The following is a 23,550-nucleotide window of genomic DNA, read 5'->3' as shown; positions in this document are numbered from 1 at the left end:
TCAACTGATGTAAGACAATAATTATCGACTCTACAATTAGAAAATGGTCACTTAGGATTTTTAAATTATTATAAATGTAAGCATGAGACAATTCCGGAGTGTCGGCTATCAGTCTTTTGGAGTTTGTTTCGTGAAGACACGTCGCGATTCGCAGTTGTAGTTCGTACAGTTATCTCTGCGTCCCTTCCGTTGCATTTATTAAACGTAAAATTCCATTTAACTGGTTTTCTTTCATTTCGCACACGCAACGTTTACTTCAGCATAAAACAGCCTTCAGTTTGTATCCTCTTCAGTCGTACTTTTTTTACGTATATCTGGTACGAACAGACTTTGGTAGATAACTACATACTGATTATGATAATACACGCGCTCTGGCCCGAGGACTCTGTGTGGTCTGAAACAAGCGAATAAGTTTTTTTCACTAAAGACGATGTCGATGTATGTACACAAAAAAGACATACGATGTGTAACATCGTATGTCTTTTTTATATTTTATATACTCACTATAAAGTAATACAATATAAAACTTTGGTAACAAAATATAAGAACTTAAATAGAAACTTTTTCATAATCTAATTTTCGGATATCTCTAATTTTATATCCGATGTGTTTGTTCATATAACGAAGAATTCTTTTTTTCTTTGTAGAATGATGAAATATTTCGTCAAGGTAATCTTTAAATAATCCTAAAATGAAATTGAATTATTTGAAGTAATGTATCATTATTCGATTTGCAACTGAAAATCAATACTTACGACGCAAATTTTTATATTTTTTTGGCGTAAAGCATTTTCGAGGGGATCTTTGGTACAACTCAGTTGTTACTTTTGATTTTTTAAAACATCTGTTTACCAAATGATATTTGCCCCAAAATATTACGAGTAGTTCTCGTAAAAACACCCAGTGGCTACGGTGTTTAATGTATTCCCAGAATGCCAGTTGTATCATCTTGCCACATCCAATGTAAATCTAGATAAACAATTGTGAACATAAATATTTCAATTAAATATTTATAAATAATTGCTTAATATAAAACTGGGATACCTCATCTCCTTCAATTTCATATAATTGTCTTCCTTCTTCATTGACTTCTCGCACTTCCGAGCTTAAGTGATTGTCATATTGGTTTTCATCCTCCGATTCTATTTGCTCCCCTACCAAATAATTTAATAAAATTTTGTTTTATAGCTTTTTAAAAATTGTCTAAAAAAAAACGTGTGGGGTCACGCGCGCGCGCGCGCGCGTGTGTGTGTGTGTGTGTGTGTGTGTGCGCGTGCGTGTGTGTATTCCTATACATGTGCGTCTTGCAATACAATTTATTACCTGCAGTTTTCAATCGATAGACGAAGCCTCTTCTACGATTCGGCCGCAACCGTGGAGTCCCCACATTTTGTATTTCTGCTGAAAAAATATATACATTTTTTTTTTAATTAAATTACCTGTAAATTTTGAATTGATAATGTATATCAAGCAATTTCTTATAATTATTATAGCTATTTTCTTACGTTCATTTCGTGGTGGCGATCTTGAAAATGAACGTTCATCATTAGGTTCATTTCTACGATTCGGCCGCGACCGTGGAGTCCCCACATTTTCTATTACTGCTGAAAAAATATATACATTTTTTTAAAATTAAATTACCTGTAAATTTTGAATTAATAATGTATATCAAGCAATTTCTTATAATTATTATAACTATTTTCTTACGTTCATTTCGTGGTGGCGATCTTGAAAATGAACGTTCATCATTATGTTCATTTCTACGATTCGGCCGCGACCGTGGAGTCCCCACATTTTGTATTACTGCTGAAAAAATATATACATTTTTTTTAAATTAAATTACCTGTAAATTTTGAATTGATAATGTATATCAAGCAATTTCTTATAATTATTATAACTATTTTCTTACGTTCATTTCGTGGTGGCGATCTTGAAAATGGACGTTTATTATAATGAACGATATGTTCATTACGTTCATCATGTTCATTTCTACGATTCGGCCGCGACCGTGGAGTCTCCACATTTTGTATTTCTGCTGAAAAAATATATACATTTTTTTTTAAATTTAATTACCTGTAAATTTTGAATTGATAATGTATATCAAACAATTTCTTATAATTATTATAGCTATTTTCATTACGTTCATTTCGTGGTGGTGATCCTGAATATGAACGTCCAGTACGATTAAGATACAATGAAGATTGGTGGCTGACGCTTGAACCTGGCGAAATTGTATTTAATTCATCTAATGTCTCAGCAGGAGTATTTGCACTTGGAAGATCTTCTTCATTTGCGATGTTATCTGTACAATAAAGGGGAAAATTATAATTAATTTAATAATTATTTAACAATATAAATATATTATTTAATAATATTTTTAAACATTTTTACTTTTTTCTTTCGACTGATTATCTGAATTATCTACATTAATATTTTCATCGTCACTAGCAAATAGCTGCCGTTTCTTAATTGGGAAACTTCTTCTATTTTTTTTTAAATTTATTTCCTCATCTGAATCCTTTAATTCCATCCTCTTTGTTAAAAATTTCTGAAGTTGCTGTTTTCCACTTGTTTTTTTTGCTAATTTTTTCAATTTCTTTTTAATATTCTGTAAATTAACATATGTTGTTGAAATATGTTCTCCATTATATACTTATATATATATATGTGTGTGTGTGTGTGTGTGTGTGTGTGTGTGTGTGTGTGTGTGTGTGTGTGTCAATTATGTAGATAGTTTTATGTACTTTATTAATTTGCTCTGGAATTTCTCTATGTTGTAGTCGTAACCTTTGAATTGCATCGCTTCTGCGCATTTTACTAAATTTGAAGCGTGTTTTACGGTTCAATAATTGTTCTAAGGTACCTATAAAAAAATGTCTTCTTTAATATATTTTAGTTAAAGGAAATTTTAAAACTATAATAGTTATTTGTGTAACAAGTGCTGTAAGATGAAAATTCAGGGGTGCGGAGTTGACGCACGAGCCGAAGGCGAGTGCGGTCACCGCACCCGGGAATTTTCCTCTTACAGCACGGCTTGCACACCCTATTTTATGTTGCAAGTGCGTGGAAAGTGGTCTATCACGCACGCGTAGCGTGCGTAATGGGCCACTTTCCATGCACGTGTTACATAAAAATGTTTACTTTTAATTTAATAAATTATTCATCACTTCTCTCTCTCAATATTACGTTTTAAGTCTCCCTATACGTTACAGTTATAAGAAATAAATAATAAACACTACCATTACTACTGTTTCTATATCTATACTATTATTGTAAAGCAACAATCCATATCAATTTAACAATACAAATGTTACAGGGATCGTTCTAAAATTTAATTAATATTTAATTTAGAAATATTTAATATATGTATGGCAAATGTTCTAAATATTCTGCATATATTTTCATAGAATAGACATCTCGTAAATGCTCGTAATAATCAATATTAAAACAAAAAATTATTTAGAATTAAAAGCAAATTTTCAATGTTACCATTTTAATTTGCTATGTAAAAATGAAAACATCTTTTCTTTAATTTGCTATGTAAAAATGAAAGGTTCATTTTGCTAAGGCCACAAGAAGAAATTCAGAATAAGCTGCATACAAATAAAATCTCGGAAACGACACGACAGAAGATTATTAAAAGTTATTTAACTTCGGCGGTGGAACAGCTAACGGGCGGAGCTTTTGATTTATTCCGATGTCTTATCGAATTTGCTATAACATTAGATTACACCTCGCGGTCTCCCGATGATCCTCTTACAGTTTCGACTTCATTAGGCACTCTGATCATGTGGTAGCAGATACCGATTAAATATAGACATAGCGCGTGATGTGTGCGCGCGCGTTGTAAGCCGCTTACGGGAGCAGTTGCGTGTACATTTTAATGTAAAACACCATCATCATTGGTCGGCGTGTCATTAGCGATTGCAAAGTAATCGGTGCGCACGAGTTTGCAACGACTGCGCGGCGGTAGCACATTTCACTCTGAAAGAGCGCATTGACTAACATTGATAGCGGATATACATACGTACACAGTAACAAGTGGAATTAAAAATATACAAAATGTCCTCCGTAAATGTAATTTCAAATTAATTGCACTGGTGGCTTAAATACTCATATATTATATTTTATACTTGTTCGATATGCTGAAAGCCGAATTCATGAAAAACATTTAATAACAAATAACCGCCACATATCTAATTTCTATATTTTTTATACAGAGCAATTGCTCTGTACTTCATATTTACGTGCGCCAAGATAAACTGACAGCTTAATATATATTATTAATTCGTCAATAATTTTCAAATTACAAACCCCATTTCGATAAATTCTTACATTTATATATATCTTGTTTGCGATTATTTCTATATTTGATGAAGCAATAATTATTTATGAATCCTACAGTTTTTAAATAATGTTTGATTATAAAAAGATTATTGCATTCTTTCAAGTTAATAATAAATTCTCTTATTAAAGTATTATAAGAATTATATAAATTTAAAGATTAAATCTGTGTGGAAAATTTTACGAAATCCACTTCGCGACAGTGGTTAAAAAAATGCATTTTGCTAACAATTTCTTTATATATTCTCATATATTCGCACGTTCTTATATTTTCAAGTGCATTACCTAGCTCTCTGTTTAGAGACCTCTTTGCCACATGTTGTGTTACATCACGCAAGCTTACATTCAGTAATTTCAGTCACCGGTCTCAAATCTGTACATCTTTGTTTATCAAGAAACATCTTTATGAAGACACATATAAACTGAATATACTGAGTATAAATAAATGCTAAACATAACGTTTTAACATTGCAGCGTATAAAGACTGTATATATTTGCTTAACATAAAACGGAAAAATAATTTTCTTCGCAATGCAAGAATAATATTCGTAAAAGTAAAGTGTGTTTTATTTCAATCAATTTTGTAAATACCTGAATAATGAATTGTAGATTATTATAAGTCTAGCAATATCCCAAAAAATAAGATTTTAAAACTTTTAATTAATGTTGTGCGTACTTTGAAGGAGTTAAGAAAATAATATTTAAAAAATACAGTCTTGATATATATACATCAACTGCTTCGAAGCATTATAAAAAGTTGCGAATATCTTTAATAAATTCTAGAAAGTAGCGTAAATGACAAAGAAAAAAAAAGGAATAAGAATTTCTCACAGAAAAGAAACACGAAGGTGTCGTCTCTGGCGATTGCACCATTGCACTCGAGCATTTCCTTCGAGACGGGAAGATGTCTCGAGAGTCTTACCAAGCTCCGGCAAATATTTGTAGAGCTTTTGTGCACGTGCGCTATGCTTATTATTGTTGCCAGCGCCGCAACGAGATCTACCACATCCCTTAAATCTTGATATTAATACAATCGTTTCGCCTTATCTCTTTATAAGCGTTTTTACAAAAAGCTTTCTGTTTTTCTTTTCGTTTTAGATTCTACATTTATTAAAAAAAAGTGAAACACTTATTAGAATTAAACTAAATATCCTAAAACAGTCCTGTAAATATGCATAAAGAAATATCATCTGCAATGAAATAAATAGGACACAATAGAATTATTTTCCAAACTTTGCAAATACCTTTCATAAATCTTTTTATGAAAATTATGAGTATAATTATAATTAATTATACTTATAACAAATATACATACATATACCTATATCTAAAATACCTATATCTAAAAATATTATGTACTTTTTTACAAGAAGTTTTAAATCTGTTCCGTTTAATATTAGCAAATCTTTACATTCTGAAAAAAGAAGTACAAATCTAAGCTGATGGCAGAAAACAAAACGTAGGCTCTGATGACGTCTATCGTATAGTCATAGACGCCGCGTCTATGCAAGCAAGGCTGATACCGTACACGTAACTACGTAAACGTATTAAAGTCATAAAAAAAGTGTCACTATCGTGTCATAAGTACGTGACGATACGAACGTAGTTAGATATACGATTTTCTCTACCTTGCTTTACGTTTATGATTACGATAGACGTAAGAGCCTATTACGTTTTGTTTTCTGCCATCAGCCTTTAACCATGTGCATTAAATATTAAAACAAAAAAATTTTACTCTAAAATAAAAATCATTTGCATGGAATGCAGGACAAATGAAAAAATAAATAACTCTGTTATGTAATACTTATTTCATTATATGGTAGATCTATTTCTATATATATGACCTTCTAGTTAATTATTATCAAGTCAGTATTAGGTATTTATTTATGAAGAAAGATCGGTTTGGTTACAAAATTTATAAACACAGTTTACACAAAGAGAAACTTCCAGGTCAAAGAATTAGTTGCTAAGTTTGACAAGCAACGTCTGTGGCGAGGAAGAGGCAATATATATATTGTATATAGGTATAAGAAATAGTTGCTTGTTACGTATACAATGTACATGCAGATGTAGTAGTAATACCATTTCTTGGCTGCTTTCGCAACGTGGGTCATTTTGATCGGCTTATTACTTATTTCTTTTAACTTTAACGTACATTATGCTTTAATATTTGATGCGGACCCCAAATGCAGAAACATGTCAAATTAATTGTATATTTATTATTTTTTCAATACAAATTAGAAATAAATCCAACACTCACCAACAGACGATAAAACTTGACCCGGTGAAAAATGAAATTTATCTGTACTGCCTTCATATTTTTTTATATAAAAAGGTTCATTAATATAGTCTTTTTCTATATCTAAGTTTGAAACGTCTGTTATTGGCACGCATAAAACTTTCTTCGATTCATCACTGAAAAATCTGATGGCCACGTGCATTGTATTACTTTCGTCAGCCATAACCTATGAATAAAAAATATTAGTTTACATATGAGTTACATATGATTTCGTACAAGTTTCTATATATTATGACTGCAATATTAATAAAATGTTATACTTACGGATTACTTTAATGAAAATGCTTAATCAAAATTTCCATAAAACAATCGTTACAAACACACGTATAACTTCGCGCATTCATCGGGTGGCTTTTGGTCCGGACGTTCGTGCACGATGCCACGTGGTCTCGTGTCGTGCGCAGACGAGTCAGTTCGTTTGTTCTTTTTCGAAGAACTTCCTGAACTGGTGCACACTAGTGCAATAATATATTGCACTAGTTCAGGAAGTTCTTCGAAAAAGAACAGACGGAGTGACAGTGCTCTGTGTAACCTTAACCTCACAGCGACGAGCACGAGCACCCGACGCACCCGTCCACACCCGACTCACTCGCAAGCAGCGGTTCTTAATTCGCGCGACACAGCGAATATTAAGACATACGAATATTAAGAAAAGAAACTTGTTTTCCAAGAAATTTCTTCAAGGTTTCTCTGTAATCGCGTAAGTATTTTTATGTGTATTTTCGGAAACCGGGTATAAAAACAACATAACCGAACGATCTGCAGGTGGCAGAACAAGCCTGCGATCAACTGGACGCTACAAATGCTTGGAAGCATTTGTTTCTCCTTCCGTTATTGTACAAAAATTCACCCTTTCATAAAATATGGAACAGAAACTTCGACTGGGCTATAAACATTATTTGCGCTCTTGCCGTATTCAAGATATTAGTCCAAGGATTTTGAGAAGGCAAAATTACAAGCGTAAAAGAAGAGTTGTTAAACGTGTAAGTTGTTCTGTGTCTATTTGTAGATTTTTATTAGTTAATTTAATATAGAAGTTCATTTAATACAAATTATTTCTTAGCAGTTACTGAACATATTCATCACTTATATCAATTTATACATGTGCTAGTTATTACAATCGCTCATAATTAAGTGGCTGTGTAATGTAAAGTAGTACTTGTATAAAGATGCTAAATAATTATTAAGATTTGTAATTACTTTAGTTTCTTATAAATTTATTACAGATTTCTGTATTTAATAAAATGCCATTTACATATGTAATATAATTGCTCCATATATATTAAAATTGTGTAACATGTTATTCATTCGTAATCTCCAAAATGTACAGTATTATTAATGTTTAAATATTAATATTGTATATACACAATAATTTAATTATCACCTAATAATGTCTTACTTATTCAGAGTGTCAGTTGTAAAGATGTTCCCCAAAATATGGATACAGAAACACCAAGTAACGTAAACAGTGAATCTTCTGTTGTAAATGAAGTCAATACTGACGTACAAAAATTCAATGGCAGTGATGCAAACATCAACACAGAAATATTTGAGGTTTGTATTATTCTTTTTAGTATATTCTCCTATTATTATATATATCAATATATATATATCAATATCTAGAGATAACGTATAATATATTATATGTATAATATAATATATTATACATTATGTGTGTCAAGAAATTTTTATATATAAAATAACTAAATAAGTTAACGTAAAGTCAATATTATATGTCAATTATCTGCTGTTCTACATACATGATTTATGAAAAGCTGACAATTTGTTTTTAACGATGAAACTTTATCTAAAAAAGTTTTCAAAAAACATGAAAGTATTTTTAAATTTGCACATATTTTACTAAAAAAAAGTTTTATCTTAAAAAAATGTATGTACCTACTATTTAGTAATAATGAAATTATTAGTTGATATAAACAAATTTTATTAATTATTATATTTTAAAACTATTGAAAATCTTACAATCTATAAATTGACTTTTGGATTGCACATTTTCTTGAAAATAATTCATTGTAACAATTTCTAAAACTTGTTTTTCTGTCTACATGTTTTTGTTGCCTCACTTATTTTTGTTTTTAATTGAAAGATAACAAATTTCAGGATCTTTTCACAATTTTTTTCATTATTTTAATTTCATAATTTCTTAAAAGTTCGAAAGTAATGAAATAACAAAGGATAAAGCATATTCTTAGGAAGAAAGAGGTATATACAAGCTATTGTAATTGTTTTCGAAAACCTCTATAATAATGAAAACCTCTGAACACACACACACACACACACGCACACGCACATAAAAGCATGCACATTGATACGTTCCCATACACGTGCACGAGTATATATACACATATGTCGTTAAATACCTAGTATACTTTTGGAATTTGGATAAATGTTTCATTTATAATTGAAATTGAACATTTAAAGTTTAAAGTATTTAAAATGTATTACACTTCTATAACATGTTTTTCAGATTAATTGCTCAAGAAATGAAATGATGGAGTGTGATTTAGATTTATTACACGATTTGAGAAACGATGCCAGTGAGGAAGACAAAGATATTCTTCAATCACACTGTTTACAAGATCTTATGTCGAATCCAGAATTTTTCAGTTGCATTCAAATACCTGTGAATAAATCACCAGCTGAAGTACTTTTAATGGTTCTGGAACATGCTTTGAAATATAAAGCATCATTAACAGAAATATCAAGTATTTTGCAACTTATTAATATAATTTTCTCACGGTTAATACTCCCTTATACACGGTCGGTATTAGACAGGATTTTAAACCCAAAACGTACATTAAAATATCATGGAATTTGTCCCAATTGTTGTGCATATATGGGCAGTATAGATAATTGTAAATGTTCTGTGACTTGCAATGGGTGTTCCGAAGTTATCGACTTCAACGGTCCATCATCTTCTAATATTTTTCTTATAATCGATCCGTCAGAAAAAATTAAACTTCTTATAGAAGAAAATCAATCATATTACAATTACGTTGTAAAAGAAAGAAAGTATAGTGGAAAAATTACAGATATTTTCGATGGAAAATGTTACAGATCATTTGTGAAAAAATTACCTACTAATGAGAGACACAGTTACGCAACCACAATCTTCAATACAGATGGGGCACCTCGATTCGAATGCTCGCAATATTCTATATGGCCAATATATTTACAAGTTAATGAGCTTCCAGTCGAAATTAGATTAAAGTCAATTATCACTTGTGGAATCTGGTTTGGTAAAAATAAACCGAATATGGCAGCTTTTCTACAGCCTTTTACTCAAGTTGTGGAGCAACTGTATACAACAGGCGTTCAATGCAATATTAATAATGAAGTACGCTTAATCAAAGTGTATGCGTTGATCTGCTGTGTCGACTCAGTTGCAAGGGCTCCTATGCAAGGAGTTAAATTATTTAACGGTAGATATGGATGCAACTGGTGTCTACACAAAGGAGAATGGTATGAAGGTTCTACAAGATATCATATTCTCCAATCACGTCCAATCCAAAGAACTGTGGAAAACATGATTGAGTCTATGGAAAAGATTACAAACGAAGAGTTCATTGATGACGTAAACGGAGTGATAGATGTTTCACCCCTTATAAATCTATCAAATTTTGATATAGTAAAAGGCTTTGTCCCTGATTTCATGCACTGCTATCTGGCAGGTGTTGGGAAGCAAATAACTAAACAGTTTCTGAATATTATACCAAAGTCCACAGTACAATTACTTAACACAATGCTTCTAGATATAAAAGTTCCCCATCAATTAGGACGGTCAACGAGATCTTTTGAGGATATAAATCAATGGAAGGCAAAAGAATGGGAAAACTTCATTTTATATTACAGCTTGCCGTTGTTTAAATTTGCTTTGGAAGAACGATTGGTAAAATATTGGATTTTAATTGTAGATAGCTTACACTCATTACTACAATGTGAGATTACATTTGAAGAATTAAACAAAGTTGATGAAGATTTACACAAATTTGTGTATTTAACAGAGAAGCTATTTTCAAAGAAGTCAATGACATACAATATCCACCAGCTGCTTCACATCACTGAAAGTGTTATGAATTGGGGACCACTATGGTGTCACTCTACTTTCCCTTTTGAGTCAGCAAATCATGATAGTCTTCAAGCCATTCATTGTGCTAAAGGTGTTAACTTGCAGATTGTCCGTTACATAAACATGCAGGAAAGTGTACACATTTTACGTAATCACATATATACTAACGCTTCACCATTGGTGATAGCTTATTGTAAAGAGATTACTACGAGAAATATTAAAAACAGCTGTAAATTATCATCGATAACTTATTTAGGAAATGGAACAATTACTGATAAAGATATTGCACAACGTTTTGGAATGTCAGTGTTTACTGTAACATATTGCAGAGCTATAAAAGACGGTTGCCTTTATTCATCATCAGAAAAGAACAATAAACGTTCTGACAATAGTTTCGCATTGTTGTCAGATAATACGTTTATCCGGATAAATACTTTCTTAGTTGACAATACAACAAACAAAGAAATTACTCTTTGTAATATTGTCAACACATCAGCTCCTTTATGTAAATTTATAAATTCCGTACGTAATATTGGCAATGAAATTATAGGAATAGAAACCAGTAAAATTGTTCAAGTTTGCGTATTTATGAAAGTAAATATGAATTGTTATATTTGTACATTGCCAAATTTGTATCATTATTAATACCCTATTAAACTGCACTTTTTAATCAATTGCGTAATAACATGTAAATATTAATCTTTGTAAATAAAAAATGTATTTTTTAAATATACTTTCAAATAAATTGAAATAAAATCATTGTTTATTAATTTAGACTTATAGTTTTCAGAATAAAAAAATTTTAACATTGATGGCAACAGCCGGGATTTAGTTGCACATTTCGGGCCGATTCCCGAGGCGACGACGCCTCCTACACCCCCATTACCGCTCGAGGCTCAGCGGCCGAGCCGCCGATCGCTCACGTGACGCGTAATTTCAGGCGAAGTATTCTCGCTATTTGTAGAATAAATTTCAATATACTTTTGTGTTATATGATTCACGCTTGTTAAAGTGTAAAAAATTGAAATTTATACATGTAATATGTAATATGTATATAATGTATGTGAGGTACAAGAGGGTGGCAGTGTGGTCTTGTGGTAAAGCGCCAGACTCGTAATCCCGAGGACCCGGGTTCGAGTCCACCTGACCACAGGAATTTTTAATTCCAAACTGCCACCCCCCGCACGACTGGGGCTCGTGCGGCGAAACTGGGCTATCTTTCGGAGGAGACATGGAGAAATTAAATGTACTTCTTTGTATTTAGAAGTGTGAGAAACTTCATGTAAGGCTCTTTCTCCAGTGCCAATGCTCGCTCTTGGCATTTTTCTGGTCTTCTTCAGAAATTAAATTAAATTAAATTAAATTTGAAATTGGTCGTCAAGCTAGGGGAGCTTGGGAGTTTTTTTTTTTTAATAAAAGCGCCGCTTGTTGAAGTATAAAAAATTAAAAAAAAAAAAAAAAAAAACTCCCAAGCTCCCCTAGCTTGACGACCAATTTTAAATTTAATTTTTAAATAAGACCAACACAGACCTGATCAGGTATGTAGAACAGTTAATCAATAAAATGACCACCATGCATTTCTCCTCCGAAAGATAGCCCAGTTTCGCCGCACGAGCCCCAGTCGTGCGGGGGGTGGCAGTTTGGAATTAAAAATTCCTGTGGTCAGGTGGACTCGAACCCGGGTCCTCGGGATTACGAGTCTGGCGCTTTACCACAAGACCACACTGCCACCCTCTTGTACCTCACATACATTATATACACATATTACATGTATAAATTTCAATTTTTTACACTTCAACAAGCGTGAATCATATAACACAAAAGTATATTGAAATTTATTCTACAAATAGCGAGAATACTTCGCCTGAGATTACGCGTCACGTGAGCGATCGGCGGCTCGGCCGCTGAGCCTCGAGCGGTAATGGGGGTGTAGGAGGCGTCGTCGCCTCGGGAATCGGCCCGAAATGTGCAACTAAATCCCGGCTCTTTCTTTCTCTATATATTCTCTATAATTCTTTTTCTATATATTGATAATTTATGTTTAAAACTGCAAAAACATTTATGTTAAAAAAATATTACAGCTAAATGTATTTTCATTACATTTATGTTACACTTTATATAAGAAATAGATGTTACATGCAATTTTATATGGCATCGCATGTGATAGGCTGCGTTCAGAACGTCATTCGAGAGCGTACGAGTATACTTCCTTCTCTTTCTATCTCAGCGAGTGAGTATATTCGTGTGTACCCGGGTGACGTTTCCGAACGCAGAGCCCTATTGTATGCGATGTCATATAAAAATTTTTTAATAATATTAAATGATATCTCATATGTGATACTATATGATATCTCATATGCAATATTGATTGAGATCTCGTATGCGCTGTCATATGATGTTTTGGTTGGATATCTCATATGCGTTTTCATTTAAGATCTCGTAAGAGAGATCGTATGAGTTCTCATAAGAGAATTTTCATTAGGGCAATATCCAAGACCTCCGCACCCTCCCAATCAAACTCGTAATCCATCCGAAGTCTGTGGGCCGAAATGACCGACGGAGAACCAGAAATTCTGTTGATATTCATTCTGTGTTCCTTTACCCTCGTTTTGAGTTGCCTTTTGGTTTATCCTACATAGGACGCCTCACAGTCTTTGCAAGAAATTTTGTAGACGACATTGCTATGGGCCAATTTATCTAGATTATCTTTCCCAGTTTTAATAAATCTTGTTAATGGGTGTGCCACCGAAAAGGCAATGTCTAAATTTTTAACAAAACTTCTGAATTTCTCTGATGCAGATCTGATGATTCACATTAAAAGACAGTTGTCCCCACTAAATAAGCAGAACGACACAGAGTCTCTCTCCGAGGGATATCTTTCGGTCCTAAATTTGTTTCCTCCTTAGTTTTCTCCTACTACTGACTCTTCCGTTCCCTTTCCTTTCCCTTTCCTTTCCTTGTAAGTACGGCTCTTCCCCCTTCTCCTTCCCACTCCTCTCCTCGTCTTTATATATACGGCTCCGCTCTTGCGACTTGTACAGTAGCCACTAAGTACTCACAGCGAAATACAACGTAATCAAGAATGTCGAACTACGAATTTCCCATCGAAGAGCATTGTACGTATTACAGCTGAATTTTTATTGTCAAGACGCCCTAACGGTTATATCTGATTACAGCGTATTACATTCGACGATTTCGTCTTCTCCGTCCGATGGAATTAAAGGAGTTCGCGCGTAATATTACGACTTTCGTTCTACTTCTATGCGTTCGTTTTATGTAATAATGTTCTCGTGAATACTTCTCTTTGCGTATATAATTTGAACACTGAGGATGGTTCGATATTAGAACAGAAACGTTTGTAACTATTTTTGTATTATTACACTGAATATATTAACACTGTCATCCTGTTACGGCTCGTTGCCCTTTATTTATTTAAGTTATGAAATAATTGGCTATGAGAGCCGACGCAGGATCGAATATGCGGAAAAATTATATTTGCAGTCAAAACATTAAAACATTAAGATCAATCAAACGTTTCGGCCCTAAATCGGGCCCTCTTCAGTGACTCATATAAAAGTTAATGTGAACGCAACGACGCGGTATCGCAATGGGCTGATTACAATATCGGATACGCACGCGTACAATGGTATCGCAATCGGTTAATGCGAAACGCAAGCGCAGATGTTATGATTCGCATTTTGAAGACGTTAGGTGCGCGTTCAGATCTCTCTTCAAGTGTATGTTACGGCGCGTATGTCCGGTAAGCACCCACGTAGCATTGACAGCAGGAATCAAAGAGAGAGAGACGAAAGCAGCAAACTGTGGCCCGGCAGAACTACCGAATGCAGTAACCATTAGGGCCATTACAAAAGATGAAAAATATGCGTAACTTACTGCGTGCTACACGAACCGCATTCAGACGTCTCTGACATATTCGCTGTGTGGAGAACGATGTGTGTTCGTCGGCATCTGAGCCCCGAATGTGAGGTCAAAGCGCACGCCGTGATCTCAAGAGCACGCGAACGTATAACAAATTATAAACAAATATACATCGCCGAGCACACGGCCGCAACAAGAGAATTCGGCGGATTTACCTAAACATTAGAGCGACGTTTTATTTTATTTATTAGCGGGAGGTATGATTCGCCTAGAAAATCGGTGTCTGTTTGTAAATTGACCCCGTTGTGCTGCAGACCGATGTGCAACATTTCAGAAACCAAGCGTTTAATGTAAAACGGTTCTTTGTCAAGGATTACGGCACTCCCGAAATCAAACTTATGGTTATTATCCATACAATGCATCTGCACTACAGAATGTCCCCCCGGATTTACTCGCTTGTGTTCCCTGATACGGGTTCCCAATAGTCTACCCGTCTGTCCCGTGCACGAAGCATCACAGTCAGCGCAGTTGATGCGATACACCACGTTGCTTTGAGAAACGTTATTGACAGTGTCCTTGTGTACTTTAATAAGGCCGTTTAGTCGATTAAAGCCGTAAAAACTCAGTTTTTTATCCATAGTACTGGCGAGATAAGTGAATTTTTCTGATATATTTTTTACGTACGGAACAGACAGATAAGACCTACCGCTTGGCTCTTCATCGTCCAGAGGCCCCGAGATAGATTTTTTAAAAAGAGAACTAAGCTTTTTCACAATTATCGCGAAAACGAAGTCCAATGGATAGCCATTCTCGAGTAAAAGAGTGATGGCCAGAGACAGATTTTTTTGGTGGAAACTAGGATGGGATAGCCTGAAAGCCCTGTCAATTAAACCCATAGTTACTCCCCTTTTGGCTGTTTGGATGGCTGGAAAAGAAGCTGAGATATCGTCCAGAAAAGGTCGGTTTGTGATACCAGTCAAATATCAGTCTTTCATTGGCAGCTAATCATCGTGGTGTCGAGAAAATTAAGGGTGTTGTTATTACTAATTTCTATTGTAAACTGTAGCCTGTTGTGAATGGAGTTAAAAATGTTAAAGGTGTCTTGTAAGAACTCAAGGGGCGCCGCAGATGCAACGTCGTCGACATAGCGGAAATAAAAAGGTGGAATATATTTGAGTCGTTTCAAGACCTCATTCTCAAGATCCCGCATGACAATCTCCGCAGCGTCAGGGGACAGAGGAGACCCCATAGGACTGCCGTGTGTCTGTCTATAAATGACATTGTCAAATGTGAAGTATGTAGAATCAAGCACGAACTTGATAGCGGCGGAATTCTTCACGCGGTAATTTAGTATTTGGACCTATGAGATTCCACTGTCTACATATACTGTCAATGACCAAGTCGGTCGGAACATTCGTAAAAAGCGAGATAACATCTAAAAAGAACGGGACAGACGGGTAGACTATTGGGAACCCGTATCAAGGAACACAAGCAAGTAAATCCGGGGGACATTCTGTAGTGCAAATGCATTGTATGGATAATAACCATAAGTTTGATTTCGGGAGTGCCGTAATCCTTGACAAAGAACCGTTTCACATTAAACGCTTGGTTTCTGAAATGTTGCACATCGGTCTGCTGCAGCACAACGGGGTCAATTTACAAACAGACACCGATTTTCTAGGCGAATCATACCTCTCGCTAATAAATAAAATAAAACGTCGCTCTAATGTTTAGGTAAATCCGCCGAATTCTCTTGTTGCGGCCGTGTGCTCGGCGATGTATATTTGTTTATAATTTGTTATACGTTCGCATGCTCTTGAGATCACGGCGTGCGCTTTGACCTCACATTCGGGGCTCAGATGCCGACGAACACACATCGTTCTCCACACAGCGAATATGTCAGAGACGTCTGAATGCGGTTCGTGTAGCACGCAGTAAGTTACGCATATTTTTCATCTTTTGTTGTTGGGTATCGATACCGACGCTATCCGGCGCTGTGGTCGCGCCGCACTGTGGAGGGGCGCAAGCTACCTGTCCCCGAGTCAGTCCCCGCCCGAGCACGGTCACGCTATGACCTATTGTATTTAGTCCGACATTAAACTATAGTAACTACACATATATCTGTCTCGGCTTCGTGTACCCTGTTGCATCGATCTCTCATCCTATCCCCGTCATCCCGTATACTTAAGTATCTCGTGACGGACCTAACAACCCAGGTAACAGCACTCGTCATTTTGACGTCAATTGACGTCAAAAGTCTGTCATTTTGACGTCTTTTGACGTCAATTGACGTCAAAATGACGAGTGCTTGCTACCTGGGAATTGGCGCTGCGGCTGTAACCTGTGTTCTCGCGAAACGAAGTGTTTTAACGAGTGCAATCCGCAACGAAGATGGCCGACCCTGCAAGACAGATCGAGGCTCTCACAGCGCGGCTGTAAACAGTCTTTTACAGCTTCAACTTAGAAAAAGAAAAAGGCGAAGCATCATCCTCAGCTCACACATCATCACATTCGGAGATGTACAATCATCTGAGTACACGTGTAAAAAAATACCACTACGGTACGGGAGACGAAACAAAGCCGTTCGCAAAATGGCTGCTACGCCACGAGTACACTGTGGTCACGGAGGCTTCGTGCCTGCCACCTCAGATGCAAACACGCCTTGTATTGGACAAGCTCGGGCAGACGGAATTCGATAGGCTTGTGGATTACGTCGCACCTACAGATCCGTCATCTATGACTCAATAGGCTCTTATAACGACATTAAAGGAACTCTTCCGCGACAAGATCACAGATTACTAATAAATAGATTAGCAACTCCCATAGTTTGCTTTGGAACAGTGTTTTGAACGCTACCTGGGCTAATATACGTAGACGAACTAATATTCAATATGGCCGATGTACTTCTAATACAGCTATTTAATAAGGCTGCGGTCCACTTGACGCTACAAGTACTTCGAAGCATTCCTCTTCTCCATTCTTTTAATGAAGAAAAAAGAAGAAAATAACTTCAAAGCATTTGTAGCGTCAAATGGACTGCAACTTAAAAGCAATTGTAAAATTAAATCAAAAAAAGAAAACAAAAAAGTTGCAACTATAAAGTTATAAGCCTAAAAATAGAAAATTACATTAGTTTAATTAAAGCATAATAGTTATTATTAAATTATAACTTAACACTTGCAACTTTTATAAGAATATGTAGGTAGAATAAATTTATATAAGTATTGACATATAAATATTATGATATAAATATAAGTATTATTTAATAAAAAAATTTTTACATTTTTCTTATACCGGGTGTCTCAGATCACCCGTATCACCCGATTTATTCGTAAACGCAACATTTTAGAGAAAAATGTTTTAGACTAAAGTTGTATGGTTTCAAGGGGTACATAAGATGGTGTCATTAGTTTCAACTTAAATAGTTGCTCGAAGGTCACGTAAAGGTCACCTTTAATTTTTTAAATAGAACTACCTACTTTTTATTGCATATTCTTGTAGCTTATTTCGAGGGCTTTCCAAAACACTATAAGAAAGTATTTTTTCATTAAGAACTTTTGGAATTATGAGGCTTAAAAGTTCTAGTATTTTGACATAAAATACAAAATATCTTGTAAAACATCAAGTTTTCGGTAATGTTACCTTAATACTTTTATGCACAGAATAATGAGACGAATCAATTGGTATAAAAAAGCATAGTTCCTTTAAGAAAAAATATGTAATTTGCAACACGCATCTGCATACTTTTTCTTAAAAGCAACTATGTCTTTTAAAAATTCAAAATTCATTTGTCAAAATACTAGAACTTTCAAGCCTTATACGTCCAAAAGTTCTTAATGAAAAAATACTTTCTTATAGTGTTTTGGAAAGCCCTCGAGATAAGCTACAAGAATATGCAATAAAAAGTAGGTGGTTCTATTTAAAAAATTGAAGGTGACTTTTACGTGACCTTCAAGCAACTATTTAAGGTGAAACTAATGACACCATCTTATGTACCCCTTGAAACCATACAACTTTGGTCTGGAACATTTTTCTCTAAAATGTTGCGTTTACGAATAAATCGGGTGATACGGGTGGTCTGAGACACCCGGTATATCGTTTTTGCTTTTTTTTACAATGTTCGATAGCTTGCTTAAATATAATATTTGTAGGTATATGCCGAGTATCACGACCAGATAAAATTCTATTAATTGTTTTACAGAATGTATATAAGAATAGTTTTGTAATTGTTTGAATTATAGTAGATTTTAATTCTTCTTTATGTTCATTACATCTTATAAAATCTAAATTTAATTTTTCGTTTAAATGTGCACGTAATAAGGTGGAAACATTTTTGCGAAAACATACTGAAGAAATATTTTTGTTTAGAATTGAATCAGCTTCAATAAATGCATGTTTTAAAAAGGATATACACGGGTAAGTTAACGAAGGTTTCTCTCGTACATATTCTCTATGAACTAATTGCATATATTCTTCACGTGTTGTATCTGTTGTTAAAAGACTCTGTTTACACGCTGGACAATTTTTGAATTGTTTCAAAGACAAAGTCTTTTTTGCAATCCAGCCAGCAACATACACTTGACTATTTCTATTCGATGAGATTTTATCCATTATTGTTGTATGCGTAATTTGAGATAATTCTAGAGAATCTTCTTCTACTATTTGTTCTGTAGTGTTTACATGAGAAACGTTTTTCACAAATTGTTTAAATGTAAATAACAAATCACCGTCATTTTTATTTTCACAGTTAGAGCCCATAGACTCTTTCGAAGTCAAATTATTAATTAATAATGTTTTGTACGATCCACAGAATTGGCTACAAGAAGGATTAATATTTCTACGTCCGTGGCTACGAATCATACCAAAAAAATTTTCTAATGGGTCTTGATTAATATTTCTTGTCTTTAAGAACTGTATGCCTGCGTTATTTACTTTTTCCATATGTTTTGAAAACCACGTAGAGTAAAAATCCAATTTTTTAAGGATGGTATGCACCTAACTGATTTTTTAGTTTTGGGATCTACATACCGCATGTGAGATAATTTTTTAATAGCATATGGCCAAAATTCGTGATGTTTGCTATTTTCTTTTACTGCAACGCGTAAAGGAGTTTCCGGACGCAAAGTATGTGCGTTGACAGAATCAAACACTTTGTTAAAGAAATCTAATGCGGCCGCAGGGGGAAGTGATCCGCGCAGTTCCTTGGGCTTAACGTACCTACGGCAATACCGAGTTCCAAACACAGCGGACATACACGAACAAATACACAGACATTCATACACTTACACATTTTCGAGTTCGGGATTATACGAGTTCACGAGTTTCATTACGCAGTTAACTTCTGTTTGGGTCGCTTTTATTGAGGCGGCCATGCTGAATTAGTCGAAGTGTCTTGTTTTGATGTGATACAATTTAGATTTCGGTTTTGCTATATGACCACATGGGTACCCCCACGGTCTTTTCTTTATATTGAATAAAAAAAAAAAAAAAAAAAATCTAATGCGATCGCTGTATCATATCCTTCCTTGTTTGGCATTTGTAAGGGACCAATTTGCGACTCAACAAATCCTCTTGCAAAGATAAATAAAATACATATAAATATATACATGTATGTTATACACTTAAATAAATTAAAACAAAGTGATAATGTGATTACTATACTTATCAAATTACCTTTGATTTTACTGTTGTATTCAACATATGCTGATAATCTTCCACTAAAAACTTGTGCAGCATTTTTAACTTTCATTTTCTTTATTTTTTATTTAATTACATGTTCATCAGTTAATGTTGGCATTTGACGATTTAATGTATTTGTATTAATGTCCATCTTATATGCCAGCTCAATGACATCCCACGTTGCAAACTGTCGTTCATTTGTTTCTGAATTAGTAACATTAATTTCCAAATTTTTATATAATAAATTATTGCGTATTCCTTTCAAAAAATGCGGTGGATCATAGATGGGTACTATATTTTGCCCGAAAAGTTCAATAGTACCTCCTTAAAAAATAAAAATTATTTTATGTATTATTTATTATGTTTAATATATAATATATTAATTAAAACTAAATACTCACGATATTCTTGACCTGTCTGTATACATTTACTTCTTGAATCGTCGAGAAGTTTTTTAATGACTGTCATATTTGGCCCTCCTTGGTCGCATACTGTTGCGACAATTGTCAAACCAGCTTGAGTTAATTCATTTACTATTTTCTTGATACATCTTAGTAATTGTGGAGATTTTGTTTGACTTTTGCAGAAGTTGTAACTTAATGGAATTTTCCATCCTGTCCAAATTCCTCGTGCCATAAAAACTAATACATGATCGGCTAGTAATGATGTGCGTTTATGTTCCCAATCTTCAAAGCCAATTATTTTGTCATTTGATTGGTCATATTGTAAATTGGCTTCTAACGACATCTCGTCCCACATTAGTACACATAATTTATCTCTTTCATCATTCATTCGTGCAACATGCTGCCGAAGATGCTCAAAAATAAATTTATTACTTTCTGGTTGTAGAGAAATAATTCGTAACAAATATTTCAGAGTTGTAGGACTCGGTAAAACAAATAATTTTGATAATAATTTGTAACAAGCCCCGGATTGCTTATACAATGATAGTGCTAAAATTTTTTCTTCCAACGTAAATCTCCTTCCCTATATACACAAATAATAACAAAATAGATTTAGTTTTTACAATTTTTTTAATATAAAATTTTTGCAATGATTGATTGTATCTGCTAAAAAGAAGAGTACAAAATTAAAAAACCTGCGCGAACTGTCTTTCACAAATAACAAAGATTTACAAATTTATACAATTGCATAATTATAATTCAAAAAATATATTGTTCAAATATTGTGAACTTCGTTCTGGGCAGGTTGATTTTAATGTAGATTTTAATTCATTAAATAATATTTTGAAATCTACCTTTGGAGCATACTTTGTGTTTCGTAATTGCATATCAAAGAACAATCTTTGTGTTGGAGTTAAACTATTGAACTTTTTGTAAAATTGTGTATTTGAAAACTTCTTTGCATCTTTCAGGCGTGTTTTATAATCTATTATTTGTCTTTTTATTCGGTTTCTTTCCTTCGCTAATTTTACAGTTTTCTTATATAGTTTTTGTGCTCTTGGTGTTAAATGGCATTGTCTTGTAACAGAACTAAGTATATTTCTTGAGGTACTTGGTGTACTGGGAGTACTGGGACGATTAACTTCTTTATCTGCGATATTATTTTGATCGTTTTGTAACGCACTTGTTTCTGCACATATAAAATTACTTGTAGAAGTTTCATTAAACTCATGACTATTTTGAGATTGTGAATGTAACTCATTGTTAGTTGTATTTGCTTCAGATTCTAAATGCAGCTCAGTTGTACTTGTAGAAGTTTCATTACACTCATGACTGGTTTGAGATTGTAAATGTAACTCATTGTCAGTTGTATTTGCTTCAAATTCTAAATGTATCTCAGTTATACTTGTTTCAGATTGTGAATGTTGCTCAGTAGTATTTATATCATTCACCTCTGTATTAACTGTCTGTGCATTACATATATTTAAACTAGGTACTGCATTATGTTTCAGTATTCGACGATTGACAGAGTAAATATAATCTTCAGGCAAAAAATGCAAGTGCACTCTATATTTTCTTAAATCCTCTGATGAAGTATTGAAAATAATACTATTGTTTACAATTTCTTTCCACTTTTGTGATAATGTAGGATTTTTTGGAAAAAAGTGGCCAGGAGCCTTTGAGTTTGATTTACAGCCTGGTACAATGCAAAACCACTTTACTTTTACCATGATTAAAGTTGAAAACTGCAAAAGTATAAGAAACTTAAAAATATGTCTTTATTATCTCATCTCATTAGGCATACACGCGAACATAATTAGCAAAAATTCTGTTCACAAACTTTTATGCAAAACAACATTAAAATACCTTACCTTTGTCGCGATGAACCGTCGTCGATCCGCCGATGACCGCGTCACCGTCTTGGTCTCCCTGCCTCCACGACGTGGACACGCAGCATCCGGATTCCAGCAAAGCGGGCCGAAGGGCAACACCCTTAAGATCAACATATATAAAAGCATACAACTAAATAAAGCAATCATAACCTTTTATTATTGGTCGCGCTGCGATATTTATATATTTATATTGTTTATATAAAACTTACCTTATCAGATAATATTCTTCACACGCTCCACACACGATGTAGTTTATTTCCTTTCAATCGCTTTTCTCTATAATTAATAAGCTCACTTTTTACAATAGACCACGTGTATGTATATACACACGGTTTAGCCGTTAAATTGATGTAAACGCCACCTGGGACAATAATATACCAGAATGAACTAACGCGGTCTGAATTTTCATATGGGAGTTGACCTGCTGGGGACAAGATTCCTATTACTCGTCGTCGCATAGAAATACTTAATTATCGTTACGACAGATCAACCCCGATTACGGAACATCTAGATCGTATCAATCGTCATGCTGCCGATTTCGACCGTTCCAAACTGACTGACGATAATCTTCGTATCCTATTGTTGCTGCAATCGTTCTGTTTCTCTAGTGATAACGACGAACTAAAGAAGATCGCGCTTCGCGTCATCGAGAAGAACCAAGCCGCGTCTCTTAAGGATGTCGTCGCCGAGCTCGAAGCTTATATGAACGTCGCGTCGGGATTAAAAACGCTCGAGAACCCGACAAAGCATTCTCAAATTTCCGTGTTAAATATCGCGCAATCGAAACGCAAAGAGAAAAAAGCATCATATCGGAAATCTACACCGGAAATGGACACGTCGAAAGCCAAGCCATCATCCGCAAGTAAATGCAATGGCTGTGGTAGCGCTCATCCGCGAGCAAAGTGTTCTTTCCGCGAAGCGGTGTGTTACAAGTGTTCGGGTAAGGGCCATATCGCGAAGGTATGT

The 23,550-nt window shown here is 34.3% G+C and overlaps 3 protein-coding genes and 1 pseudogene across 13 annotated transcripts; 1 reads left to right on the top strand and 3 right to left on the bottom strand.

Annotated features, from left to right (window-relative positions):
* LOC139811551 (uncharacterized) lies at positions 1-7,044 on the bottom strand. Of its 10 annotated transcripts, none has more exons than XM_071775867.1 (13): positions 6,908-7,044; positions 6,605-6,809; positions 2,745-2,863; positions 2,392-2,608; positions 2,141-2,302; positions 1,910-2,032; positions 1,708-1,803; positions 1,506-1,604; positions 1,324-1,401; positions 1,045-1,154; positions 756-969; positions 505-686; positions 1-394 (listed from the first exon to the last, which is right to left on the bottom strand). In XM_071775867.1, the coding sequence occupies exons 2-12, from the start codon at positions 6,804-6,806 to the stop codon at positions 550-552; spliced, it is 1,557 nt and encodes a 518-aa protein (XP_071631968.1). In that variant the 5' UTR covers positions 6,807-6,809; positions 6,908-7,044; the 3' UTR covers positions 1-394; positions 505-549. The 10 variants fall into 10 exon arrangements, with proteins under 10 accessions (XP_071631968.1, XP_071631918.1, XP_071631936.1 ...); XM_071775817.1 differs by having other exon boundaries at positions 1,708-1,806; positions 1,910-2,035; positions 6,908-7,043; XM_071775835.1 differs by having other exon boundaries at positions 1,324-1,398; positions 1,708-1,806; positions 1,910-2,035; positions 6,908-7,043.
* A 140-nt stretch (positions 7,045-7,184) lies between these two features.
* LOC139811543 (uncharacterized) lies at positions 7,185-11,349 on the top strand. Of its 2 annotated transcripts, none has more exons than XR_011731663.1 (5): positions 7,185-7,343; positions 7,409-7,626; positions 8,051-8,197; positions 8,762-8,863; positions 9,129-11,349. XR_011731663.1 is itself a non-coding variant. In XM_071775809.1 (5 exons), the coding sequence occupies exons 2-5, from the start codon at positions 7,507-7,509 to the stop codon at positions 10,690-10,692; spliced, it is 1,716 nt and encodes a 571-aa protein (XP_071631910.1). In that variant the 5' UTR covers positions 7,189-7,343; positions 7,409-7,506; the 3' UTR covers positions 10,693-11,349. The 2 variants fall into 2 exon arrangements, 1 of the variants encoding a protein (XP_071631910.1); XM_071775809.1 differs by lacking the exon at positions 8,762-8,863 and having other exon boundaries at positions 7,189-7,343; positions 9,129-10,550; positions 10,666-11,349.
* Positions 11,350-18,126: 6,777 nt separating this feature from the next.
* Positions 18,127-20,169, bottom strand: LOC139816604 (uncharacterized; annotated as a pseudogene).
* A 17-nt stretch (positions 20,170-20,186) lies between these two features.
* LOC139816598 (uncharacterized) lies at positions 20,187-22,784 on the bottom strand. The gene is made up of 4 exons (XM_071784206.1): positions 22,564-22,784; positions 21,547-22,437; positions 20,690-21,275; positions 20,187-20,612 (listed from the first exon to the last, which is right to left on the bottom strand). The coding sequence occupies exons 1-4, from the start codon at positions 22,729-22,731 to the stop codon at positions 20,371-20,373; spliced, it is 1,887 nt and encodes a 628-aa protein (XP_071640307.1). The 5' UTR covers positions 22,732-22,784; the 3' UTR covers positions 20,187-20,370.
* Between the last annotated feature and the right edge of the window lie 766 nt (positions 22,785-23,550).

Source organism: Temnothorax longispinosus, chromosome 1 (genome assembly GCF_030848805.1).
Source record: "Temnothorax longispinosus isolate EJ_2023e chromosome 1, Tlon_JGU_v1, whole genome shotgun sequence".
Lineage (NCBI taxonomy): Eukaryota > Metazoa > Arthropoda > Insecta > Hymenoptera > Formicidae > Temnothorax > Temnothorax longispinosus.
This window is presented reverse-complemented; position numbering and strand designations above follow the sequence as displayed.

Bases quoted from the DNA above. Each gene is read 5' to 3' on its own strand.
- LOC139811551 (XM_071775817.1), bottom strand. From the start codon at position 6,806: ATGGCTGACGAAAGTAATACAATGCACGTGGCCATCAGATTTTTCAGT. The intron at 2,609-2,744 runs GTACATAAAACT...GTTAATTTACAG, and splicing joins TTCCAGAGCAAATTAATAAA to AATATTAAAAAGAAATTGAA. The intron at 970-1,044 runs GTATCCCAGTTT...TTGTTTATCTAG, and splicing joins ATGAAATTGAAGGAGATGAG to ATTTACATTGGATGTGGCAA.
- LOC139811543 (XM_071775809.1), top strand. From the start codon at position 7,507: ATGGAACAGAAACTTCGACTGGGCTATAAACATTATTTGCGCTCTTGC. The intron at 8,198-9,128 runs GTTTGTATTATT...CATGTTTTTCAG, and splicing joins TCAACACAGAAATATTTGAG to ATTAATTGCTCAAGAAATGA. The intron at 10,551-10,665 runs GTAAAATATTGG...TGTATTTAACAG, and splicing joins TTGCTTTGGAAGAACGATTG to AGAAGCTATTTTCAAAGAAG.
- LOC139816598 (XM_071784206.1), bottom strand. From the start codon at position 22,731: ATGATTGCTTTATTTAGTTGTATGCTTTTATATATGTTGATCTTAAGG. The intron at 21,276-21,546 runs GTAGATTTCAAA...TTGTGTATATAG, and splicing joins ACACAAAGTATGCTCCAAAG to GGAAGGAGATTTACGTTGGA. The intron at 20,613-20,689 runs GTGAGTATTTAG...TTATTTTTTAAG, and splicing joins ACAGACAGGTCAAGAATATC to GAGGTACTATTGAACTTTTC.